This window comes from Pseudorasbora parva, chromosome 2, assembly GCF_024679245.1.
Source record: "Pseudorasbora parva isolate DD20220531a chromosome 2, ASM2467924v1, whole genome shotgun sequence".
In the NCBI taxonomy this organism is placed as follows: domain Eukaryota; kingdom Metazoa; phylum Chordata; class Actinopteri; order Cypriniformes; family Gobionidae; genus Pseudorasbora; species Pseudorasbora parva.
In genome coordinates, this window is record NC_090173.1 from 52444488 (window position 1) to 52465923 (window position 21436).

Genomic DNA, 21436 nt, shown 5'->3' on the forward strand with positions numbered 1-21436 from the left:
ATGGCCATGTTATTCAGAACTCCACTGATCAATGCAACATCAGTGAGGAATATTTCGAGATCAACTTAATGGATCATGATTTTGGACTTATTTCAATCGGGAGCATCCACTGTAAGTACTGATGTGCTGTTTTCAACGATTGGAGCCTGTTTCATGAAGTTACAAGCCTAAACGCCAATTTAGAGTGACTGTTATTCTTCTGTCAGGTTATGATTTGTTATAATTCAATGAGTAATAACTTTCGATCCGTGTGACGGATTATGGTGACTTGGGACTCTTTTTAATCGTGAGAGCCTACTGTAAGTAAAGATGTGCACTTTTCAAAGATCAGAGCATGTTTAATGAAGTTACAAGCCTAAGGCCGGAGACACACTGCAAGCGTGGCGTTTCTATTGTGTGTCAGCCTCAAGGCGGCTGCAGTGTTAATTTTGACAGCAAATTCAGATTTAGTCTTAGTCTTAGTCTTTTGAATAACACACCATTTAGTTTTAGTCCCATTTTAGTCATCTGAAATCTTTTAGTCTTAGTCTAGTTTTAGTCGACTAAATATCATAAGAGTTTTAGTCTTAGTCTCACGGGTCGGTTTGTATAACGTTTTAGGTTCACGGTTTCAGTACGGTTCGGTATTTGCTATGTTCACAGAATAAAGGACTATTAAAAATAAAGAAGATAAGAGCAAATAACTTAAATACAAGCAGTAGCATAAATAAATTCTATTAAGCAAAGATACTGATAAAATGAACAATGCATTTCCTGTTTTTCATGTAGGTCTAACGTTAGTTTTAGGTAGAGAAATAGAATAAATAATCAAATGTAAAATAACTACTTATTTAACTGTTTAAATGAAAGATTAATCCTTATTAAACTTACACAAGCTATTCAATCAAGAGCAGTGAGTCCTCATATTTTCTTTGACATTAAAGGTTGCTGCCCCTTTAAGACAGGGGTATGCGTCATCTTTCTCGACTGTATAAAGTTCACTTAAGGCATATTCAGACTATGTCTGCTTGGATACTTAACAAGATGGACATGTTGACATACTTTTTGTATGAGTTTGTCCGTTCAAGCGCAAGACTTGAACGATAACTGAATATTTGCGCGCTGTGGGACGCGTGCGCGCTCTCGGATGACAGATCTTCACACAGCGCGCGCGCGCTCTCATTCGCGTCTTTTGGCGAATATACCCGTCCCGGGTGAGGACGGCGAAATGACTGGACAAACGGCAGCACTCGCATGCATTGAACACAGTTTACAAAGAGAAACCATTTTGCCAGTTTTTATTTTATTATCGTTGTTGTAGTGTAGCCTATCACTGAGGAGCCAGCACGTGTATCCATCGACAGAAACATACATAAAGCATTATTTTCAAGTTACAACCCATATCAAAGATGCGTCATCATCAGATGTAAGATGGACCGCGGTGGAAGTGCGTTTTACACGGCACCCCGGTTGGGAAACGCTGGTCTTATCAATACAGGTCAGACGTGGTTTTCTTTAGGTTCTATTTTATTCCAAGTTTAGCAGCTAGCGGAAACACGGTGGTTTATCTGATAAAATAAACTTGGCGTGCGTGCTTTGGCATGTAACTCATGTACCTCTGACATTTCTGTTCTGTCTTTTCTGTGTAACTGCTGCTGCGTTTGTTTAGCTGTTGCGCTTGCATTTGCCGCGGCTTTTTTAAATGGCTCTCGGCTGCTTCTGCATAGATCAACCTACCCTCAAAGATTCGCTCTGATTGGATTTCTACGTTTCTACCCAACACGGCCCACAAAAAGAGTACTTATGATTCATCTTATGAATCTCCATTCGTCCCTCCCATATATTTTCGTCTCATTTTTATTCGTTGACTAAAGTGCCAGTTATATTTCGTCACGTTCTTCGTCATCATATCTGACTTTTTATTTAGTTTTTATTTAGTTTTCGTCCGTGAAAAAGGTTAGTTGACGAATATTTTTCGTCATAGTCTTCGTCAACGAAATTAACACTGGGCGGCTGCCTGGCGTTTTCTCCTTCTTTGCACACCAGAAGCGTGTCTGACGCGCGCTGCTGCTGGTATTGATGTACAGGGAAGCCCTATACTTCATGTTAAATGTAAATATATTGCCTATTGATACAGCAAATACAACGTCGGCAGTACATTTTGTTCTGTATTGACAGGTTTAATATTTCAAAATCGATATTATGTTGTTTTTTTATTATTACAATTAGGCCTATATCTGCATTTATGTTAACCTACAGACTTTCAAACATGAAAATGTAATTTATTAATAAATATGTATTTGTGTCAAAATGGCATATAAACAACTTTTCCTATTCTATTTTGCCTGGAAACGCTTCCAACACGCTCGCGTGTTGCGTGAAAAACAGGCGTCTCTTCTATTTGAAGCATGCACGCTTGCAGTGTGTCCCCGGCCTAAACGCCACTTGAGCGCTCCAGTAGTGTATTAGCATATGTGCTCCTGTCTGCTTAAAATGTGTTCTAAATCCTTCTGGGAATATTTTACAATCAGAGTGACGGATTGTGGTGTCCTTGGTCTCTTTTTAATCGTGAGGGACTGCTGAAAACAAGAATGTGCCATTTTTAAACGATCAGAGCATTTTTCATGGCGTTACAAGCCTAAACGGCTTCAACGCTAAAAATGCCAATTTAGCTTGTGTGCTCCTGTCATGTTAGGTGTTCTAAATCTATCTGGGGATAACTTTAGATCCGTATGACGGATTATGGTGAAAATGCTGAAAACAAGGATGTGCAATTTTTAACAATCGGAGCATGTTTCATGGAGTTACAAGCCTAAACGCCAAGTCTAAGCAACTGTTATTTTTCTTCTCTGCTCGAGTTTAAAATGCTTGTGTGTGTCTGGGCTGTTTATTTGTGTGTTACACTTCAACGAGGAATATAATTAGATCTAAAAGATGGATTATGGTGACATTGGGCTCTTTGTAATCGCGAGAATCTGCTGCAAATAATGATGAGATTTTCCACGAAGTTATGATTGAAAAACGCCACGTGAATGCCGCATCAGTATATTATTTACATATGGGTCTTACAAAAAACTCACTCAAGTTTAGTCAAAGGCCAAAACAATTATGCTTGTTGTGTTCTACTCCGTGAGACCTTTCAAATGATATATGACACATGACTGTCTGAGTTGTAATGTGATTGACACATTGCAGTACATAATTACAGATTTTTCCCTCCTAATTTATTAGCAAATAACTCATCACTGCTTCGGAGATACTCATAATGGCTACATTCATTGTAAAGTTTAGACTTTAAGCTTTCAAATGACACCTATTTTATGTTGATCCATGCAAGATTTTTGAAAAATGTCACTTCGGGCTTAAGGGGTTAAAGTTTTACCAATGTATCTCTCACTTTCCAGACCACCACCTTTGGCCATATTCTAAATTAATCATTAATCCAACCAAGATGGAAAAAGACTGAACTGTCATGCATTCATTCATTTGTACATTAACAGCTGAATTTGTGTAAGATGTTGCATTATAAATAGCTGCCACAGAGAATACTCAGGCTTGGTACAAATGTTATACTTCTTGCCCTCTAAGAGGTGTCTGGCTGTTGTCCTACCATCTTTATCTGATGCCGTTGGACAGTTTGTATTTGTTGGAGTAGTATGAAGCTGCAGACTCGGAGCCTGCATCCACAGTCCCGCACTCAGAGTCCCGCATTCTCAGACCCCTCGTTTTTAAGAAACACCGCCTCCTGCTGTTCTGAAGACCGTACAACACCCTTATCCAAATAAGATATATTATTACGGTGTCGTTTCGTTTAAAGTTTTCCAAATAAATCTAAACAAATTAACGATTTTGCAAACATCTTTGCATTCCCTAAAAATGTCAGTTTTCTCTGACTAACAAAGTACCCAGTAGTTTTTTTTTTGTTTTGTTTATTTAAATAAAAGAAAATTGCTGATGGAAGATATACAATTACAGATTGAACTATCCTTTGAAAAATATTATGTGATATTTTATTGCTACAATGTTTTTTTTAATTCCAATTCCAATGTTTCTTTCAGGTCAACCTATGCTAATGGTCTAATTAACATATTATACATTGCTAGCATTAAAAACCTGTTGATATCTGGAATGCAAAGCAAAACTCAAACCAGAATAGACAAAACACCAATAAACAAATATGTACAATTCAAAAATTGTATTACAGTAGTATTTACAGTATTTATAATTTTTCCTTATGCAATTGAAGATACAAAGTACAGTCACTAACACAATTCTTTCTTCCTTTTTTCTTTGCTTTGTCCTGTTTACCGCAATATGATGTTTAGGTGATAGTTAAAGTACAGACTCCTTTATTATTGGGGTTTTGTCTATTCTTGTGTGAGTTTTGCTTTGCATTCCAGATATAAAAAATATGGTTTTGTAATGTTAGCATTGCGTATGATATGTTAATTAGACTACCGGTATTAGCTTGTGAACCTGAAAGAAACATTGAACAAAAAAAAAAAGAATTGTAGCGATATATCACATAATATTTTTCAGAGGATAGTTCAATCTGTAATTGTATATTGTCCATCAGTAATTTTATTTTAATTGCCCACACTCTTTATTAAATAAATAAATAAATCTACTGCGTAGCCTACTTAGTCAGTGAAAACAATGACATTTTTTTTGGGAATGCAAAGATGTTTGCAAAAGCGTTATTTTGTGTAAATGTATTTTTAAATGAAAACTTTAAATGAAATGACACCGTTGTAGCGACTCAGGCGAATCAAACACACAATCGCCAGTTACATTTAACAAATATGTTTTGAATGCTTTGTGCTCAGTAACAGACCTTCCCCCAACACAACAGAGAAAGATTCTCCGTTACCCTGGAAACCATCTGATAAGATGTTTTATGGCCCAAAAGAATTTGGCCACAGAAAAGTGTCTTAGACACAAAGACTTTAAGACACGAGGCTTGTAACACACCCGCTTTTGCCTCAAATTATAGACAAACCATCTATAAATGAACATGCACCCCAGGACATTATATGTAAACACATAACTGTCTTGTAAAATGTTTCTTCTGTATGGTATTTTGCATCTTTTTGTCTTTGTCTTAACAATTTACTAGTTCAGGTAACCTCATATATGCATGCTCCTTGACTCATGCCTACTCAATCATGTACAATGTAACAATGTAAGTTTATTTTAAATGCTTGTATTTCTGTATAAGAATGTATCTCTGCTTTAATACCTCCCAGCCATAAGGTGTTTGATATCTAAATATTCCTATTTCTTTGACTTACTCAACGATGCAACAAATGGGATTATGAAATGTATCATTAATATGTTTAGCAAACTTGGGAGTAAAACCATACAAAATCAACACCCCTTTACGACACCTCAGAAACATGCAAAGCAGGTCGTAAACTAAGACAAAGAGAACTTTTCCCGCTCAGAATTCACCCTCTGGATTGGGTAGACTACCCAGAAGGGGGCGTGGATTAATTGTCTTAAAAGACCAGTGGAGACCACAATCGCTCTCTTCTGAAAATCTCTTCCTCTTCCGAAATGCTCTTGTCTTCTCTCCCTGGCTGAACCAACACGTCCCCCCAAGCAGGGAGGGGCTCCAGACACAGAGCCATGTGCTGTGTGGGACCCGAAACCGAGGCCCACCACACTATGGGGCCAACAGGCCTCGGCTCTTCCAAAAATCTTCTCTTCTACAATCCGATCTTCAACAATCCTTTTCTCCTCGCTTCATCAACTTACTAGCCCCAAGGGCATTCTTCAGAAGGAGGACACGGAGCGTCTCTAGAAAGCAACCAGCCGCTCCCTCTCGACCTCGGAAAGAACCACCGGACACGCAGAGCATTTGAAATCGGAACACACACACACACACACGCGAGAAGCCACAACTAGAGCAAGTATTATCTTCCAAATTCAAACTGCTGTTAAGAGGGTGTGTTATTTTCCCGTTGGGACAAGTTAACTCCGTGAAGGTTGTATTTGATGAACTGAAGGAAAGCTGCTTCTTACCCCTAATTCTTTGTCCCATCTCTCTCATCTCTCTCTCTTTTATCTCTCTCTAATTTCAGTCTATTCATTATTCTCTTTTATGTATTCTTTCGTTAATATCTATATTTCTACTCTCTTGATGCATATTTAGTATGTACTTTCTGTGTGAATTGTAGTGTTATTTTTAGTCTTTGTTTATTAAACCTCCAAAAGACATTTAATGAGTTGAATCTGTTATTCTGCCACATACACAAAGTCAATGAAACTTGCGATCTAACGTTACCTAACTGCTTATGCTACTATGTTAGTAAAGTAAACTGTATGACCATTTGAAATATTGATTTTGTCCTGATCAGTAAAGTTAATGTTTCTTATGTACTCGTAAAGCAGTAATCCATTATTGAGAATTGATTTGACAAGTCTATAACTCATTTGGTGGACAAACTTAGTAGGATAATTTCAAGCAATTCCGTAAAGGGTTACTTGTATTTAATTAAACAATTTTCCCTATCGGAAAATTTTAATACGTAATGAACGACTAGCAAATTATATTCATAAATTCATGAATATTGAATATTAAATCCCTTTTGAGTTAATTATTCCCCGAGACATTAAACTCATAAGTCATTGTCGTTACACCGTAATAATATATCTTATTTGGATAAGGGTGTTGTACGGTCTTCAGAACAGCAGGAGGCGCTGTTTCTTAAAAACGAGGGGTCTGAGAATGCGGGACTCTGAGTGCGGGACTGTGGATGCAGGCTCCGAGTCTGCAGCTTCATAATGTTGATTTGTTTGGACAAACGGAGAGTAGTCCGACCATAAACGGTTCCCTCGAATATGCTGTTCACTACACAGGTTATAGGAAACATGCTAAAAGTCACTGCAGAAACAAGTTTGTGTTGTTGCAAAAATGCCAGATGAACAGAAAAATACAATATAAAGGAGAGATGTTTTGAGACAGGTAGAGACGACAGCACAGAATAAAGCCGCTCATACTCATGCCTTCTAGGTTTCTCCTGCTGCCTCAGAATGCAGTAGTCCAGTGCGGCAGCTTGTCATGTTGTAAATGAGACACCATCTGTTTTGCAAACCGCTCTATGGTGCTGTTATCATTGTTGTATTTGTATGTTTCTGTGGCATTGAAGTTGTTAATTGAACATCAGAATTGCAAACAATATCACGTAACAACATACCTCAGTAAAGCTATTTGTTGATCATAAAATAAATATGCACCATATTACGTAATTTTTTTTGTGTGTGTGTATGGTTAAAATAATCATTACATTTTTTTATGACGGACACCATTTAAAACCAAACAAATTGAATTAGAAAATGATGTAAGTGTAAGTATACTAACTTTATTATTAGAAAATGGACACGCCCGTGTGTTATCAAATGCATCAATTTGGACAGACTTCTAGTGTAAGTTTTGAACTTGTGATCTGCTGCCACACTAGATTGCAACTGGACAGCGGTAGAAACTACAGTTTATGGCTGCAGCCATCAATTCTTTTTGTAATCGATTAATCTAGCACTTAATCAATTGATTAATCGGATAATAATTACTTTTCCTTTATTAAAGAGCAATACTAAATATATAAGAGAAAATAAGATGGATATCTTTAAATTTACATTTACCGGTAATTTGTTTTCTTTTGTGAAAATTAAGTTGTATAGCTGAAATTGCACACAATAATTGTTGGGGATTGCCCCACTGAATGCCGGTGAATATGTTATTGACCACTACAGAACTCTGGTTTGGGAGACGGAGTCATCAGATTGAATTTGACCATTTATTGTAACACATGTGACCATACACATTAGGGCTGGGATAACACGTCGATGTAATCGAGGACGTCGACGCAAAAAATACGTTGACGCAAAATATGCGCGTCGATTCGTCAGACCCAAAACAAAGATGGCCATGCCGGAGAGTAGTAGCAACTATAGATATACATAATAAAGTATATTATGTAATTAATATATAAGTATATTATTTATTAGGAATATCTATGGTAGCAACACGAGTGGCTCCTCAGACTTTCAGAAGTGCAAGGCTTGCGGGTTGGTGCGCGGCGCCCACAGAGCAACTAGCGCTCTTAACACAGGCGCGCATGCACGCATTTCGTTGTCACGGCTACATAAATAAATTTCTGCACACAGGAAGACAGATGTTTTGGTAATATTTTATGTATTTTAATCACAAAAACAAACGTTTGCATCAAGTGAAAGCATCGGGCACATTGGCTACCTTCATAATAAGCTGTTTTAAATAAAAAATGTTCAATGTCTTATCGCGCTGACGTGACCAAGGGTATCCATCCTCTAAAGCCCGGTTTCCACCAAAATTACCCCGAACAATTTGTACCAGGAACTTTTTTACAGGAACTTTTCTCCCCCGCAGACCTGCAGCTGTCTGCGTTTCCACCGCGATAAAGTTCCGAGAAGATTAGGCAAATCCGGTGATGTAGGACTGCACGCGACTGCTCCTCTAAGCCAGGGACAATAGGGCTGTCACTTTTTATTCGATATATTTGAATATGCATTCGAAGATGACGTGAAATATCCGTAATCGAACTATAAATAAACTATCCGGTTTTTAAAGTGCTATGTAGCGCAATTTTTTTACTGTCGGTGCGTTTATATGGAGCACTGTAATCAGTTTAAAAGTCCAATCTGAAGGAAAATGCTCCATATAAACACCTCAATCGTAATAAAAATGCCCAAACTGAATGAAATTGTAATCGTTTTGAGATGGGTGGATAAACCTTTTCATGAATCAATCAAACGAAACATCCATGTAAATGACCTGACCGGATTACTTTTGAGTGTGCGTCCTTATGTGATGTACACAGCGCGCGCCTTCACCACTGAAGAGCACACGTCGCGCTCATGCACCAAGCATGACAAGAGAGGAAAATACATTTTTCTGAGGGATAAACTTTTTATTTCATAAGAAGTTATGAAGATAATGTTGGCATAATGACACTATCCCTAAGCCTATGTAAGCAAACAATTAACTACTTCAACTGCGCCTGACATTAGAATTTATTTTTTCTGAGATGATTATTATACTTTACAGCAAATGAATAGCTTTTATAAAACCGTATACGTCCTGGTGGCCTTTGAGAGTTGCTATGGCATCCGTAAACACATTCCAGCTGCTGGAGATGACGGCGTTGTAGATAATTGAATATATTCGAATGCATTGCTTGATATTTTAATTCCGTTCGAATTAGATTTTTTTCAAAAATGACAGCCCTAACGGACAGTTATCATTTTTGTGTGTACCGATTGAAAGATTTAGTGGACTGTTTACATGAGACGTTATCTAAACCGATCTGGTGTTTACATGTAATGACTTTCAATCGCAATCATTTTTTTGTCACATAAGCAGTTTGTCTGCCACATCAAAAATGTCAACGCTGTTTTCTCCAGCAGCTATGTGTTAACTGAAGCCATAGCAACTCTTAACGGCCACCAGGACTAATACAGTATTATATTATAAGCTATTTATTTGTTTAAATAATCATCTGAGAAAAAAAAATCTTCTGTCAGGCGCAGTTAAAGTAAAAACTGCCTGTGGCAATATACGCTGTGTCATTACTCCAACATTATCTTCATAACTTACGAAATAAAAAGTTAACCCCTCAGAAAAATTAACTTTCCTCTCTTGTCAACATGAGCGCGGCGTGTAAGACTGATTATTACTGAACGTAGACCGAACCTCGCAAAAGACTTTTAAAAATGCCGAGTTGAAATAAAATGCTAAACCAATCAGCATGTTCAGCGCCCAAGTCCCGCCCTCGAAAGTTCCTGAACTTTGAAAAAGTACTATCTCGCGAGCAGAGCCGTTTGGAGGGGGAAATATTTACCCGGAACTTCATTTAGACCCTGGTTCCTGCAGTCTAAACACACCGAGTACCACCCAAAGTTCCTAGTTCCTGGGTAAAGTTCCTGTGGTGGAAACGGGGCTTAAGTGAGCACAGTTTCATCCCAGGACTATTCCGGGTTTAAACGGAATATTGGCGCCCGTAATGCACTCTACATGTAACTGTTTTCTATGGCAAGCCGAATGGGTCAGAATTACGCTATAGATTAATCGTGTTTACAGTCAAACGCCGTAAAACACGGCGTTTAAAACAGTATTTGCACCGCAAAATACGCCGTTGTGATTTCAAACGGCATAAAAAACGCGTGAAAAACATCAAGGACGCCGTATTTTACGGCGTTTTAGTGTGCCTAAAAAAAGTGCCGCTTTTTACGCCGTTCAGCCTGCCATATGATGGCGGAAAAAACGCTGCTTTGGTTGCACAAAGCGCACGTTATTTACAGCGTTTTGCTTGTAGTATACTGAGCCACACCCAGCGATTTTCACAGCCAGTCATTTTAAACGGTTCTCACCCAATCCATGATGAACTAAGTCAGACCAGACAAGTTCAGCACGGATCATTTTAGCCAAAGGAGTGCCTTTGATAGGGTCTTTTCATCTACAATAGCCTATAACTCTTTGGATATTTTCATATTTACTAACATTAAACATATTAAAAGATCACAACTCGTTATCATACTTTAAAATTTTGCTAAGATTTCATATTCAGCAATTATCCTACCCCCTAGGCCTATTCAACTTGTTACACACTTTTCACGTTAGAATAGCCTAAATAACTGGACGTTATGTTTCCAAAACGAGAAATCGTCACTAATATAAAAGAACCTGTCCCAGATAGTGTTTACAAACGGTGCAGCAGTCGATATAGTGTCTGACTCCATAGCTACCGAAATGATCGCTGGTTCGTGCCCCGCTCTCTTTACAGGTCTGGTTTGAAAGAGTTTAGCCCATTTGCTAAATAAGATATAGGCTATATATATATGTAACGGTGTAACGGTTCACAAAATTCACGGTTCGGTTCGATACGATACACTGGTGTCACGGTTCGGTTCGGTACGGATCGGTATGTTTTAGATACAGCAAAAAGAAAAAATTGGCAGAAATTACCTTTTTTTATTATTATTTTATTAAAACTAACAAAGTATGATTTTTTGTTGTTGTATGATTTTACCCATCTTCTATGTAGTTACAGGAATAAGACATTAGCTCTTTACATTAGCGTGTGCGGTGTGTGTTGCGTTGCGTGTGCGTTGCAGGAGCCCCACACCCTGTAGTGCTTAACATATGCTGCGTTTGCAGTCCGCAACTGATCCGCTGTTGCATATCACAAACACAGCATTTATTCATTATTTTTTATTTAAAATCCAAAAGTTTTTACTGAACATGCCTCGTCAGAATTCCAGTTCTCTTTGTTTACTCTTTAATAGAAGTCAGGTTACGTAGCCTACTACATTTAAACAACATTTTATTAAATTAATTTATTCATATTTATATACTTTAGATTTAGCTCACACAAGTGGCAAAACATTTCAACATAGGTTATAGCCTTAAATAGCCTCGTTTTTACACCCTTTTAAAAGAAATCCTGCAGGTCAAAAAGAACTTTGCTTTTCACCTCCAAGAAAGTGCGAGTGTTATCCATTATGGCACATTTTTTTTAACCTAAATGCCAGGTAAGGTGTCGTTTTGTTGCTTCACTTGAGAAAAAAAAGCCATGTGTTGACTTTGAAACAAGAGTATATTTTAAATGAGATGCATCTGTGGTGAAATTACTAGATTTTCGTGTCAGTACATGTTTATTTTAATGCGAACAATGTTCTGTCGCTTTAATGCAGCAGCGCAGCGCAGCAAAAAATAGACTCGGTACGAAAACGATCCGTGCACTGCTGCAGACGCACCGCTCCTGGAACAGACTGACGGACAGCACCCGCGTGCAGTTTGAAAGCTGTCATCCGTTAACATGGGTACGGAAAAAAATACGCACCGCACACGCACTGCAGACGGAGTATGTGTGAAACGGGCGTTAGGTCTCATATCCGCGGCTATAAATGGACCACTCGCCGCGGTGATGTCTTTTGCCATTTGAATAAGTTGGAAATGTCTGTCTAAATGCTGCGGGGATAGTTTGTGGGATAGTTTGTGGCTGTTTCTCCTTTTTATCGTCTTGTTGTCGGCGTAAAGACAACAAGATCGTCTTGTTGTCGGCTTTGATTGACATGACATGAATTATTCCCGCTGCTGTACCATCAGCAAATGCGACATACCGTTGTTTTTTAATCCATCAATCTTGCCAACACCATCATAGCTTACCAAGAATCCAAAGTTCACCCAAACACCAGACCTGTTGGTTATTGGAGGATCTTCTATTTCTGGTCTGTTAAACGCAATAGCCATTTTGCCACGAGCATTCAGCGCGTAGCCTACTGAGTAAGCGAGCACCTGACTGAGCAGCCTAAAACATATTTGGTGTTTTTTTTTTCTTTCACTTCGGCGGTGTCAGGGGCATTGCCTGTTATGTCGTTTTGGTTATTGGGCTACCTTGTTGAACGCATATTATTATATTTCACACACTTTTTTATTTTCCAAATCTAATTAATTAGTCCAAGAACCGTTCGGTACATAATGCATACCGCGTACCGAACCGAAAGCCTTGTACCGAACGGTTCAATACGAATACGCGTATCGTTACACCCCTAATATACACATATATATATATATATATATATATATATATATATATATATATATATATATATATATATATATATATATATATATATATATATATATACACACACACACACACACATATATATATATATATATATATATATATATATATATATATATACACACACACACATAACCTATACTATATATAAATGGGCTGTATCATATTTAGCCCATTTGTTAAATATTATAAAGGCTATTTTAGTTGACTCTCACTCTACAACTAATCCTTTAAAATGAATGATATTCAGAACAGAAAAAGAATGGAATATATATATAGCTAGGTTATGAAGCCAAAAAACGAATTTGTTTAAAGCTGAAATGAAACAGAAACGCGAGTTATAGTCTACCTCTCTCATGTCACAAATCCAAAGTTTCCATATTCAAGATGTATGTTAAAGTATATTTATTATTTACAAGTTTTGTACTTCGTGTTCCAATACCTGACGCGCAAAAAGCTTGGCATAACAGCACAGTGAGATTGTACACATGACTATTTCAAATTGTAGCCTAAAACTTTGTAAGTTGACCGTAGCCTATTTTATTTTGACAACGAACAGGCATTTCTTAAATATCTGCATTGGCGGCACATTTTCATCTAGATCCGGTTTTAAGGCCTTGGAACATGGCTAGGCCAGATGTTTGCCATTTCAAAAAAAAGAAAGAAAAGAAAAAAAATGTCAGGTTTGTTGTAAGCTGCTTCTCCTTCCGGAATAGTGTTCCGACTGTTTACTTTCATGTTTTATTCATATAGCTCTATAAAAAACATTATTAGCCTACATTTCGTTATATCCAAAATATTTTATGTAATATGTGGAGTTGAGGATTAATATTTTGCCCTTTCAATCGCCCCTTTTAAAGTAAAACAAACGACTTGAAAATAGTCCAAAATTGAAAATTGTTTACTTACATTCATGTTTTATTAATATTTCATTGATTATCTAGTAAAATAACATTATTACATTTCGTTATATCCAACATATTTTTGTAATATGAGGACTAAAATATTTTGCCCACAGCAAAAACTCCAGTGTTAAATTAACTCCCCTGAGAGTACATGTGAGACCACACTCAAGAGTGTTAAAGTGTTAAAATAAGAGTGTTAAAGTAACACTGAAGCAGTGTTAAAGTTAATAAGATAATTAACTGATTAATGGAGTGATGATTGGCAATTATTGAAGATACCTGATGTTAACAGAATTACCAAATGAGGCCATTTTGGTGATCAGTGTTTGTTTAACTTGGGCTCTTGACCCTTGACTTTGTAAGATTATATTTTGTTTGATGCCGTAACCAACAGTCAGACAAGCCATGAGAAAAGCTGATTGTTTGGTGTTGGTTATGTTTTGATGTTGTCATTACTTGATCTGAATCACTCAACTAATTTAGAGTCTCTTAGTTGGGTTTATCTGGTTGATTATAACATGAGATCCAGCATTTTCAATATAATTCTAATGATTTCTTTGCCACTAGAGGCAGACGTTGAAAAGACGTCCACTGAGGAGCCAGAATGAAAGTTTTTATGACGTCTGTTTTGGACGTGATCTGCACGTCTGATATAGACGCTCATGGACCTCAAGGTTAAACACTAGTTCAAATCTGCTCATTGTGGACATATGTTTTATCTGTAATTGCAAATCAACTCACAGACAAAGTGTGTTTATCCAAAAATCATAAAAACAAAATTAACAGATAATTAGATGTTAATGATTTATGGTTCATTTGAAGTCACCATTGTGGAGGGAAGCGTTTGCTTTAGTTGGGCTCTTGGTCCCCGTACGTGTGTTAGCGTTTCTTAGGCTGCTGTAACTGTGTGTGTGTGAAACACAAGAGTTGTGGCTGAGAAAGCAAAGCTAAAGTGACATCAGGTGTTGTCAGCTCCTTGTTGATGATAACTAAATCATCAGAAAGTGAGCATCTGATATTATGTTTTTATTTGGTATAATAGTAATTTGTTTATAGCCTCTGCAGTATTTGCACCAATAGCCTTATCCTGAAGGATGATAAAGTACACCCAATGTTTTGAGAAAATATTTCCCATGATCACACACAGACATCAAGGTTTGGCCTATGTTTCACAACAACGGTGACACAAAAACGCTTCCTGCTGCAATGCATGATGGGTGGCTTCGTAGTACAAAACTGATGCTTGATTGTCACCATTGTTGTGAATCATAGGCCAAATCTTGATATCTGTGTGTGACCATGGGACATATTTTCTCAAAACATTGGGTACACATACTTTTTTTCTCATCTGTCAGGATAGGTGGTCCTTTTATTGCTATTGGTGCCTAATAATGCATATTCACAAGATTATAGAGGCTATAAACAAATAACTATTGTTCCAAACAAGAACACAAAAAACAACATCAGATGCTCACGTTCTGATGATTTAGTTATCATCAACAAGGAGCTGACAACATCTGATGTCACATTAGCTTCGCTTTCTCAGCCACAACTCTTGTGTTTCACACACACAGTTACAGCAGCCTAAGAAACGCTAACACACGTACGGGGACCAAGAGCCCAACTAAAGCAAACGCTTCCCTCCACAATGGTGACTTCAAATGAACCATAAATCCTCAACATCTAAACCTCTGTTAATTCTTAGTAAGAGCTTCTGTAGACGTCTGACTCTGACAGAAATAGTCAAAGTGTGTCTTATATCTGTGATTAAGGGAAGCACAGTGTCTCAGTGGGAAACACTGGCTCCTCACAACAAGAAGATCCTGGATTGAATCCTGAGCCAGAGAGTCTTTCCTTCAGGTCTGGTTTCTCTCATGATCCAAAAATGTGTGAATTACAGATGATAAGTTGTCTAAAGTGTCTAAAGGTGTGAGTGAAGTTTCTTTTATTTTTATGATTTTCGGACAAACGCACTGTCTGAGTTGCTTTGCAATTACAAATGGAAAATATGTCCACTTGTGAATTGTGATGTTCTCATTTGGTGATTCTGCTTGTTATCATCAGGTATCTTCAATAATTGCCAATAATCAGTTAATTATCTTATTAACTTTAACACTGCTTCAGTGTTACTTTAACACTCTTATTTTAACACTTTAACACTCTTGAGTGTGGTCTCACATGTACTCTCAGGAGAGTTAATTTAACACTGGAGTTTTTGCTGTGCCCTTTCAAGCATCCCTTTATAGCTAAACGACTTGAAAATAGTCCACCGTTTGTGAGTATATAGGCCTATAGGCTATAAGCACAGTGGTTTTCAAACTTTTTTTTAAGCGACCCTCTTTTTTTTTTTTGTTGTTGTTGTTGTCGTGACCTATATATAGGCCTACAACCATTTACATTCAAATAAGTCAAGCCAAGCATAACAATACTTGTATACAATGGGCCATTTGACTGTATTCTCCATTAAACCACTAGATGGCAAAAATATTCAGCTCAGCACTTTTCCACACAACTGCTTTTGATCCTTGATGCGTTCGCAACGCAAAGTTGATTGTGCACTAATTTGATAGCTAGGCATATCTATGGGACGTTAATTAACTGGTTAACTGTTAATCAACAAGACTTTTGAAAGAGAGAGAAAAACAGGTAAGTCACGTATAAGTCGCATTTGATTGCATTCATAATAACACCAGTAGGCTAAATAAAGCGAAATGTTGTACTACAAACAGGTTATTTTAGTTCCCCTCACTCCACAACAAATCCTTCAAATTTAACGGTATTCAGTGCAGAAGGCTATAACTATATAAAGTCAAAACGAAATAATTTAATGAGGAACTGAAAGTTACCAGCGTTAAACTCACGCAGCCTAACTCCCTCATTCGAGTCCAAATGTTTCCATTGGTGAAAAATTTAGATGCTAAACCATTATTTATTATAGGCTTTGGCTACTTAACTCGCCTCCCAATATTGATGGGAAAAAATCATCCTCTTCACATGCGCAAAAATGTGCTTGAGTATTGCACTCCCGCGGGACTCGCGGAACCCAACGCATATAGAGTGCGGCGCGGGACTAGATTTGATGGCTGAGTGCAGGCGGTAGCTACTCGTGTGTGTGTGTGTGTGTGTGTGTGTGTGTGTGTGTGTGTGTGTGTGTGTGTGTGTGTGTGTGTGTGTGTGTGTGTGGATTTAGGGAGAATAAAACTATTTGCATGACCACAGCAAAATAAAAATAAAAATCTAAAAAGAAAACATCTAGAAACAAATCAAATGTTATACAATTAAATAAAAACAAATTACAGGTGGAGGCAGAGTATAACACGTTTTTGCCGCGTTGTGCAATGTAACCAATATATTGGTTAAACAAAGCCGATACAACAAATGTTTATTTCTACAACACAATGGCCAAACAGATGCATTTAAGAGAAAAATCCCCTTACCGCTCAAGAGTTTTTGTGCAGTGCTGAATTCTGTATGCTGACAAATCCTTTGATTATAACAAAGAAAGTTTAGACATTATAAAAAATAAAAAAAAGATTCATTGTTCAGTCATTTTTATTGATAACAGAGCTTTGTGAGATCGCGTTGAACTGAGATAAGAGCTTTTTTGGAATTACTGAATTATATATTTGGAATTATTCTGCCACGCCAAACCACGCAGGAAAAAAACTATAGGCCTACTTGTATGCGGCCAGGAGTGGGACAAAACATGCATGTGCGAGCGGGTCTCTACTTGGAAACACCTCAGGAGCAGTGCTCACGCTGAATGGCACGAAGTGTTGGCTACTATTTAAACTGAGCTGTGTAACTTTTTATATATTAGGTTGGCTATTTTATTTTGATAATGAACTTGCTCCGATGTCAAGTTTGCAATGCCATCACAGTCCGCATGTTGTGTGTGCGTGATCAAGGCGTCAGTGCAAAAGAGCAGATGAAACAAATAAAATCTGTAATAGTCATACATAAGAGAAGGACATTATTTAAAATAGCTAAAGTGTTTACTTACATTGTGCCATAAAATAGCCTAAAGAAAACAAGATTTGCTTTCTGTCTTCTGGGTTTCTGTTCCGTGAACTTGTCTGGAGGAATGTCGCGCCTCACGATAATGAACCAGTCAGCAGCAACTGTCACACATTTCTTTTCCTTTTTTTTTGTTAATCTGTTAATTATTTAAGTCAATATATATTTAATGTATTGATTTCTTTTATATAGGCCTATATAGGCCTTCTTGTTTCAGTTTCTTTCATTAATTTTGATAATTATTTAAGTTAAATAAATTTTGCGTATAGACATAACTCTTATGAATTTATCCCGTTTTTTTCTTCGCTCATTAATTAAAAATTAATCTTGTCAGTTAATAAATGGCTAATTATCGCATTGGTTGAAAAGTAATCCCGAAATTAATAGGTTAAAGTTTAATGACAAAAGGAAACATTTCTAATTTTCGGTTTAAGTTTTTCAACAAGGCTAATATATATATTTTATTTTATTTCAGGTTTATTTCGATCAGCATACATGTTTTTAATACTTCTTGTTTTAGTTAACTAGTCCTATAACACTTCATGCAAAAGATCCACATCAAATATTCACGAATTATTAATTGACAGGGAGCCTCAGTCACACTCAAGCTAGTTTAATAAACAGCTATTGTTGCAAACACCATTTACATTACTTTTAAGAATAATGGCACACATTTCTTAAGTCAGAAGCTGATGAAGTGGAACACAAAACTTGTATACTCACAAACGGTGGACCATTTTTATTTAGTCGTTTATTTTGGATAAACGATCCAAACAATCATATTTTAGATATTTTAGCTATTTGTATGTTAAATAGTTTAACATACAAATAGCCTACATCTTGAATATGGAAACTTTGGATTTGTGACAAATGAGAGAGGTAGGCTATAACTCGCGTTTCTGTTTCATTTCACTATATCAACTGCTGCACCGTTTGTAAACACTACCTGGGACGGGTTCTTTTATATTAGTGACGATTTCTCGTTTTGGAGACATAACATCCAGTTATTTAGGCTATTCTAACGTGAAAAGTGTGTTACAAGTTGAATAGGCCTAGAGGGCAGGATAATTGCTGAATATGAAATCTTAGCAAAAGTTACATTAAAGTATGATAACGAGTTGTGATCTTTTAATATGTTTAATGTTAGTAAATATGAAAATATCCAAAGAGTTATAGGCTATTGTAGATTGTATTGAAAATACCCTATCAAAGGCACTCCTTTGGCTAAAATGATCCGTGCTGAACTTGTCTGGTCTGACTTAGTTCATCATGGATTGGGTGAGAACAGTTTAAAATGACTGGCTGTGAAAATCGCTGGGTGTGGCTCATTATACTACAAGCAAAACGCTGTAAATAATGTGCGCTCTGTGCAACCAAAGCAGCGTTTTTTCCGCCGTCATATGGCAAGCTGAACGGCGTAAAAAGCGCCGCTTTTCAGGCACACTAAAACGCTGTAAAATACGCTGTCCTCGATGTTTTTCGATCATTTTTTATGGCGTTTGTAATCACAACGGCGTATTTTGCGGCGCAAATACTGTTTTAAACACTGTGTTTTACGCCGTTTGACTGTAAACGCGATTCATCTATACCGTAATTCTGACCCATTCGGCTTGCCATAGTTTTCACTGTCATGGCGTTTCTGTTGCGTGTCAGCCACGGGGCGGCTGCGTGGCGTTTTCTCTGCCTTTGCACACTAGAAGCGGCAATTATCGATTTTGAACTATTGCAATTGTCAATACAGAACGAAATATTCAACTCAACATACTGAGGTATTTAAAGGGTTAGTTTACCCAAAAAAATAAAAATGACCCCATTGTTTACTCACCTTAATGTAATCCTAGGTGTATATGACATTTTTTTCAGACAAACACAATCAGAGTTATATTAAAAAGTTATATTTAATAAAGGCCTTTTGAATCAATGCGTTTGTGTATTTGTGTAACTGGTGTTCAATGTCGTCAGACATAGCGTAAGCATTTTGAACTGCGAGAGGTGCGACACTTTTTATGTGAGTTTAATACGTAAAGCAATCAGCCAGAAAATAGATCATTTACTTTATAAAGTTTTAAATATGGATATATAAGGTTGATAAACTAAGCCATCTGGAAAAACTCAAGTATGTGGATAAGTAAGAATCATCCTGTCTGTGTTGTATCTTTACATATTTACCTTAATTGCTTGATTTACCTGCAGTAAATCAGTCAGTCAATCGGCATGATCTTTTATTTTGAAGTTGGTTAACCAAGGAAGTCTTGCAATGTGATGGAGACACCAGCAAACTAGCATGCCTTATAACCAAAGAATCCCTCTTTTGCAGGTTAACAGCCTGTAATCTCACTAATCAGTGCTGTGAAGTTGTGGCTTCAGCTCTACAATCACCAAACTCCTCCCTGAGAGAGCTGGACCTGAGTAAGAATGACCTACAGGACTCGGGAGTGAAGCTGCTCTGTGCTGGACTGAAGAGTCCAAACTGCCAACTCAACATACTGAGGTATTTAAAGGGGTAGTTTACCCAAAAAAATAAAAATGACCCCATGGTTTACTCGCCTTAAAGTAATCCTAGGTGTATATGACTTTTTTTTTTCAGACAAACACATTCAGAGTTATATTAAAAAGTTATATTTAATAAAGGCCTTTTGAATCAATGCATTTGTGTAAGAAAAATATAAATATTTAAAACTTTATACAGTAAATTATCTAGCTTCAGGCCGATCGCTTTACATATTCAACTCTAATAAAAAGTGTAGCACCTCTCGCAAATCAAAATGCGTATGCTATGCCTGATGAGTGTAACTGGTGTTCAATGTTGTCAGACATAGCGTAACCATTTTGAACTGCGAGAGGTGCTACACTTTTTATGTGAGTTTAATACATAAAGCAATCAGCCAGAAAATAGATCATTTACTTTGTAAAGTTTTAAATATGGATATATACGCTTGATAAACTCAGTCATCTGGAAAAACTCAAGTATGTGGATCAGTAAGAATCATCCTGTCTGTGTTGTATCTTTACTTATTTACCTTAATTTCTTGATTTACCTGCAGTAAATCAGTAAGTCAATCAGCATGATCTTTTATTTTGAAGTTGGTTAACCAAGGAAGTCTTGCAATGTGATGGAGACACCAGCAAACTAGCATGCCTTATAACCAGAGAATCCCTCTTTTGCAGGTTAACAGCCTGTAAACTCACTAATCAGTGCTGTGAAGTTGTGGCTTCAGCTCTACAATCACCAAACTCCTCCCTGAGAGAGCTGGACCTGAGTAACAATGACCTACAGGACTCGGGAGTGAAGCTGCTCTGTGCTGGACTGAAGAGTCCAAACTGCCAACTCAACATACTGAGGTATTTAAAGGGGTATTTTACCCCCAAAAATAAAAATGACCCCATGGTTTACTCACCTTAAAGTAATCCTAGGTGTATATGACATTTTTTTTCAGACAAACACATTCAGAGTTATATTAAAAAGTTATATTTAATAAAGGCCTTTTGAATCAATGCATTTGTGTAAGAAAAATATAAATATTTAAATCTTTATACAGTAAATTATCTAGCTTGAGGCCGATCGCTTTACATATTCAACTCTAATAAAAAGTGTAGCACCTCTCCAATTCAAAATGCGTACGCTATGCCTGATGAGCGTAACTGGTGTTCAATGTTGTCAGACATAGCGTAACCATTTTGAACTGCGAGAGGTGCTACACTTTTTATGTGAGTTTAATACATAAAGCAATCAGCCAGAAAATAGATCATTTACTTTATAAAGTTTTAAATATGGATATTGTGGTTATAGTAGGGAGGTTAAGTGACTTTTGACTTCAAGTCATGATGCAAAGGTCCCCTTTGGTATGGAAGTACCTTAGGGTCATACAAATAAATGTATCCTAAGACACAAGTGAGATCACACTT

The 21436-nt window shown here is 37.1% G+C and overlaps 1 protein-coding gene across 1 annotated transcript in view; it reads left to right on the forward strand.

Annotated features, from left to right (window-relative positions):
• The window catches only part of LOC137046630 (NACHT, LRR and PYD domains-containing protein 12-like), a 340026-nt gene that overhangs the window by 38449 nt on the left and 280141 nt on the right, over positions 1 to 21436 (forward strand). The window contains exons 6-7 of the mRNA XM_067423926.1: positions 19848 to 20021; positions 20699 to 20872. Coding sequence (XP_067280027.1) covers positions 19848 to 20021; positions 20699 to 20872 — 348 coding nt within the window. The remainder of the gene's footprint in view (positions 1 to 19847; positions 20022 to 20698; positions 20873 to 21436) is intronic.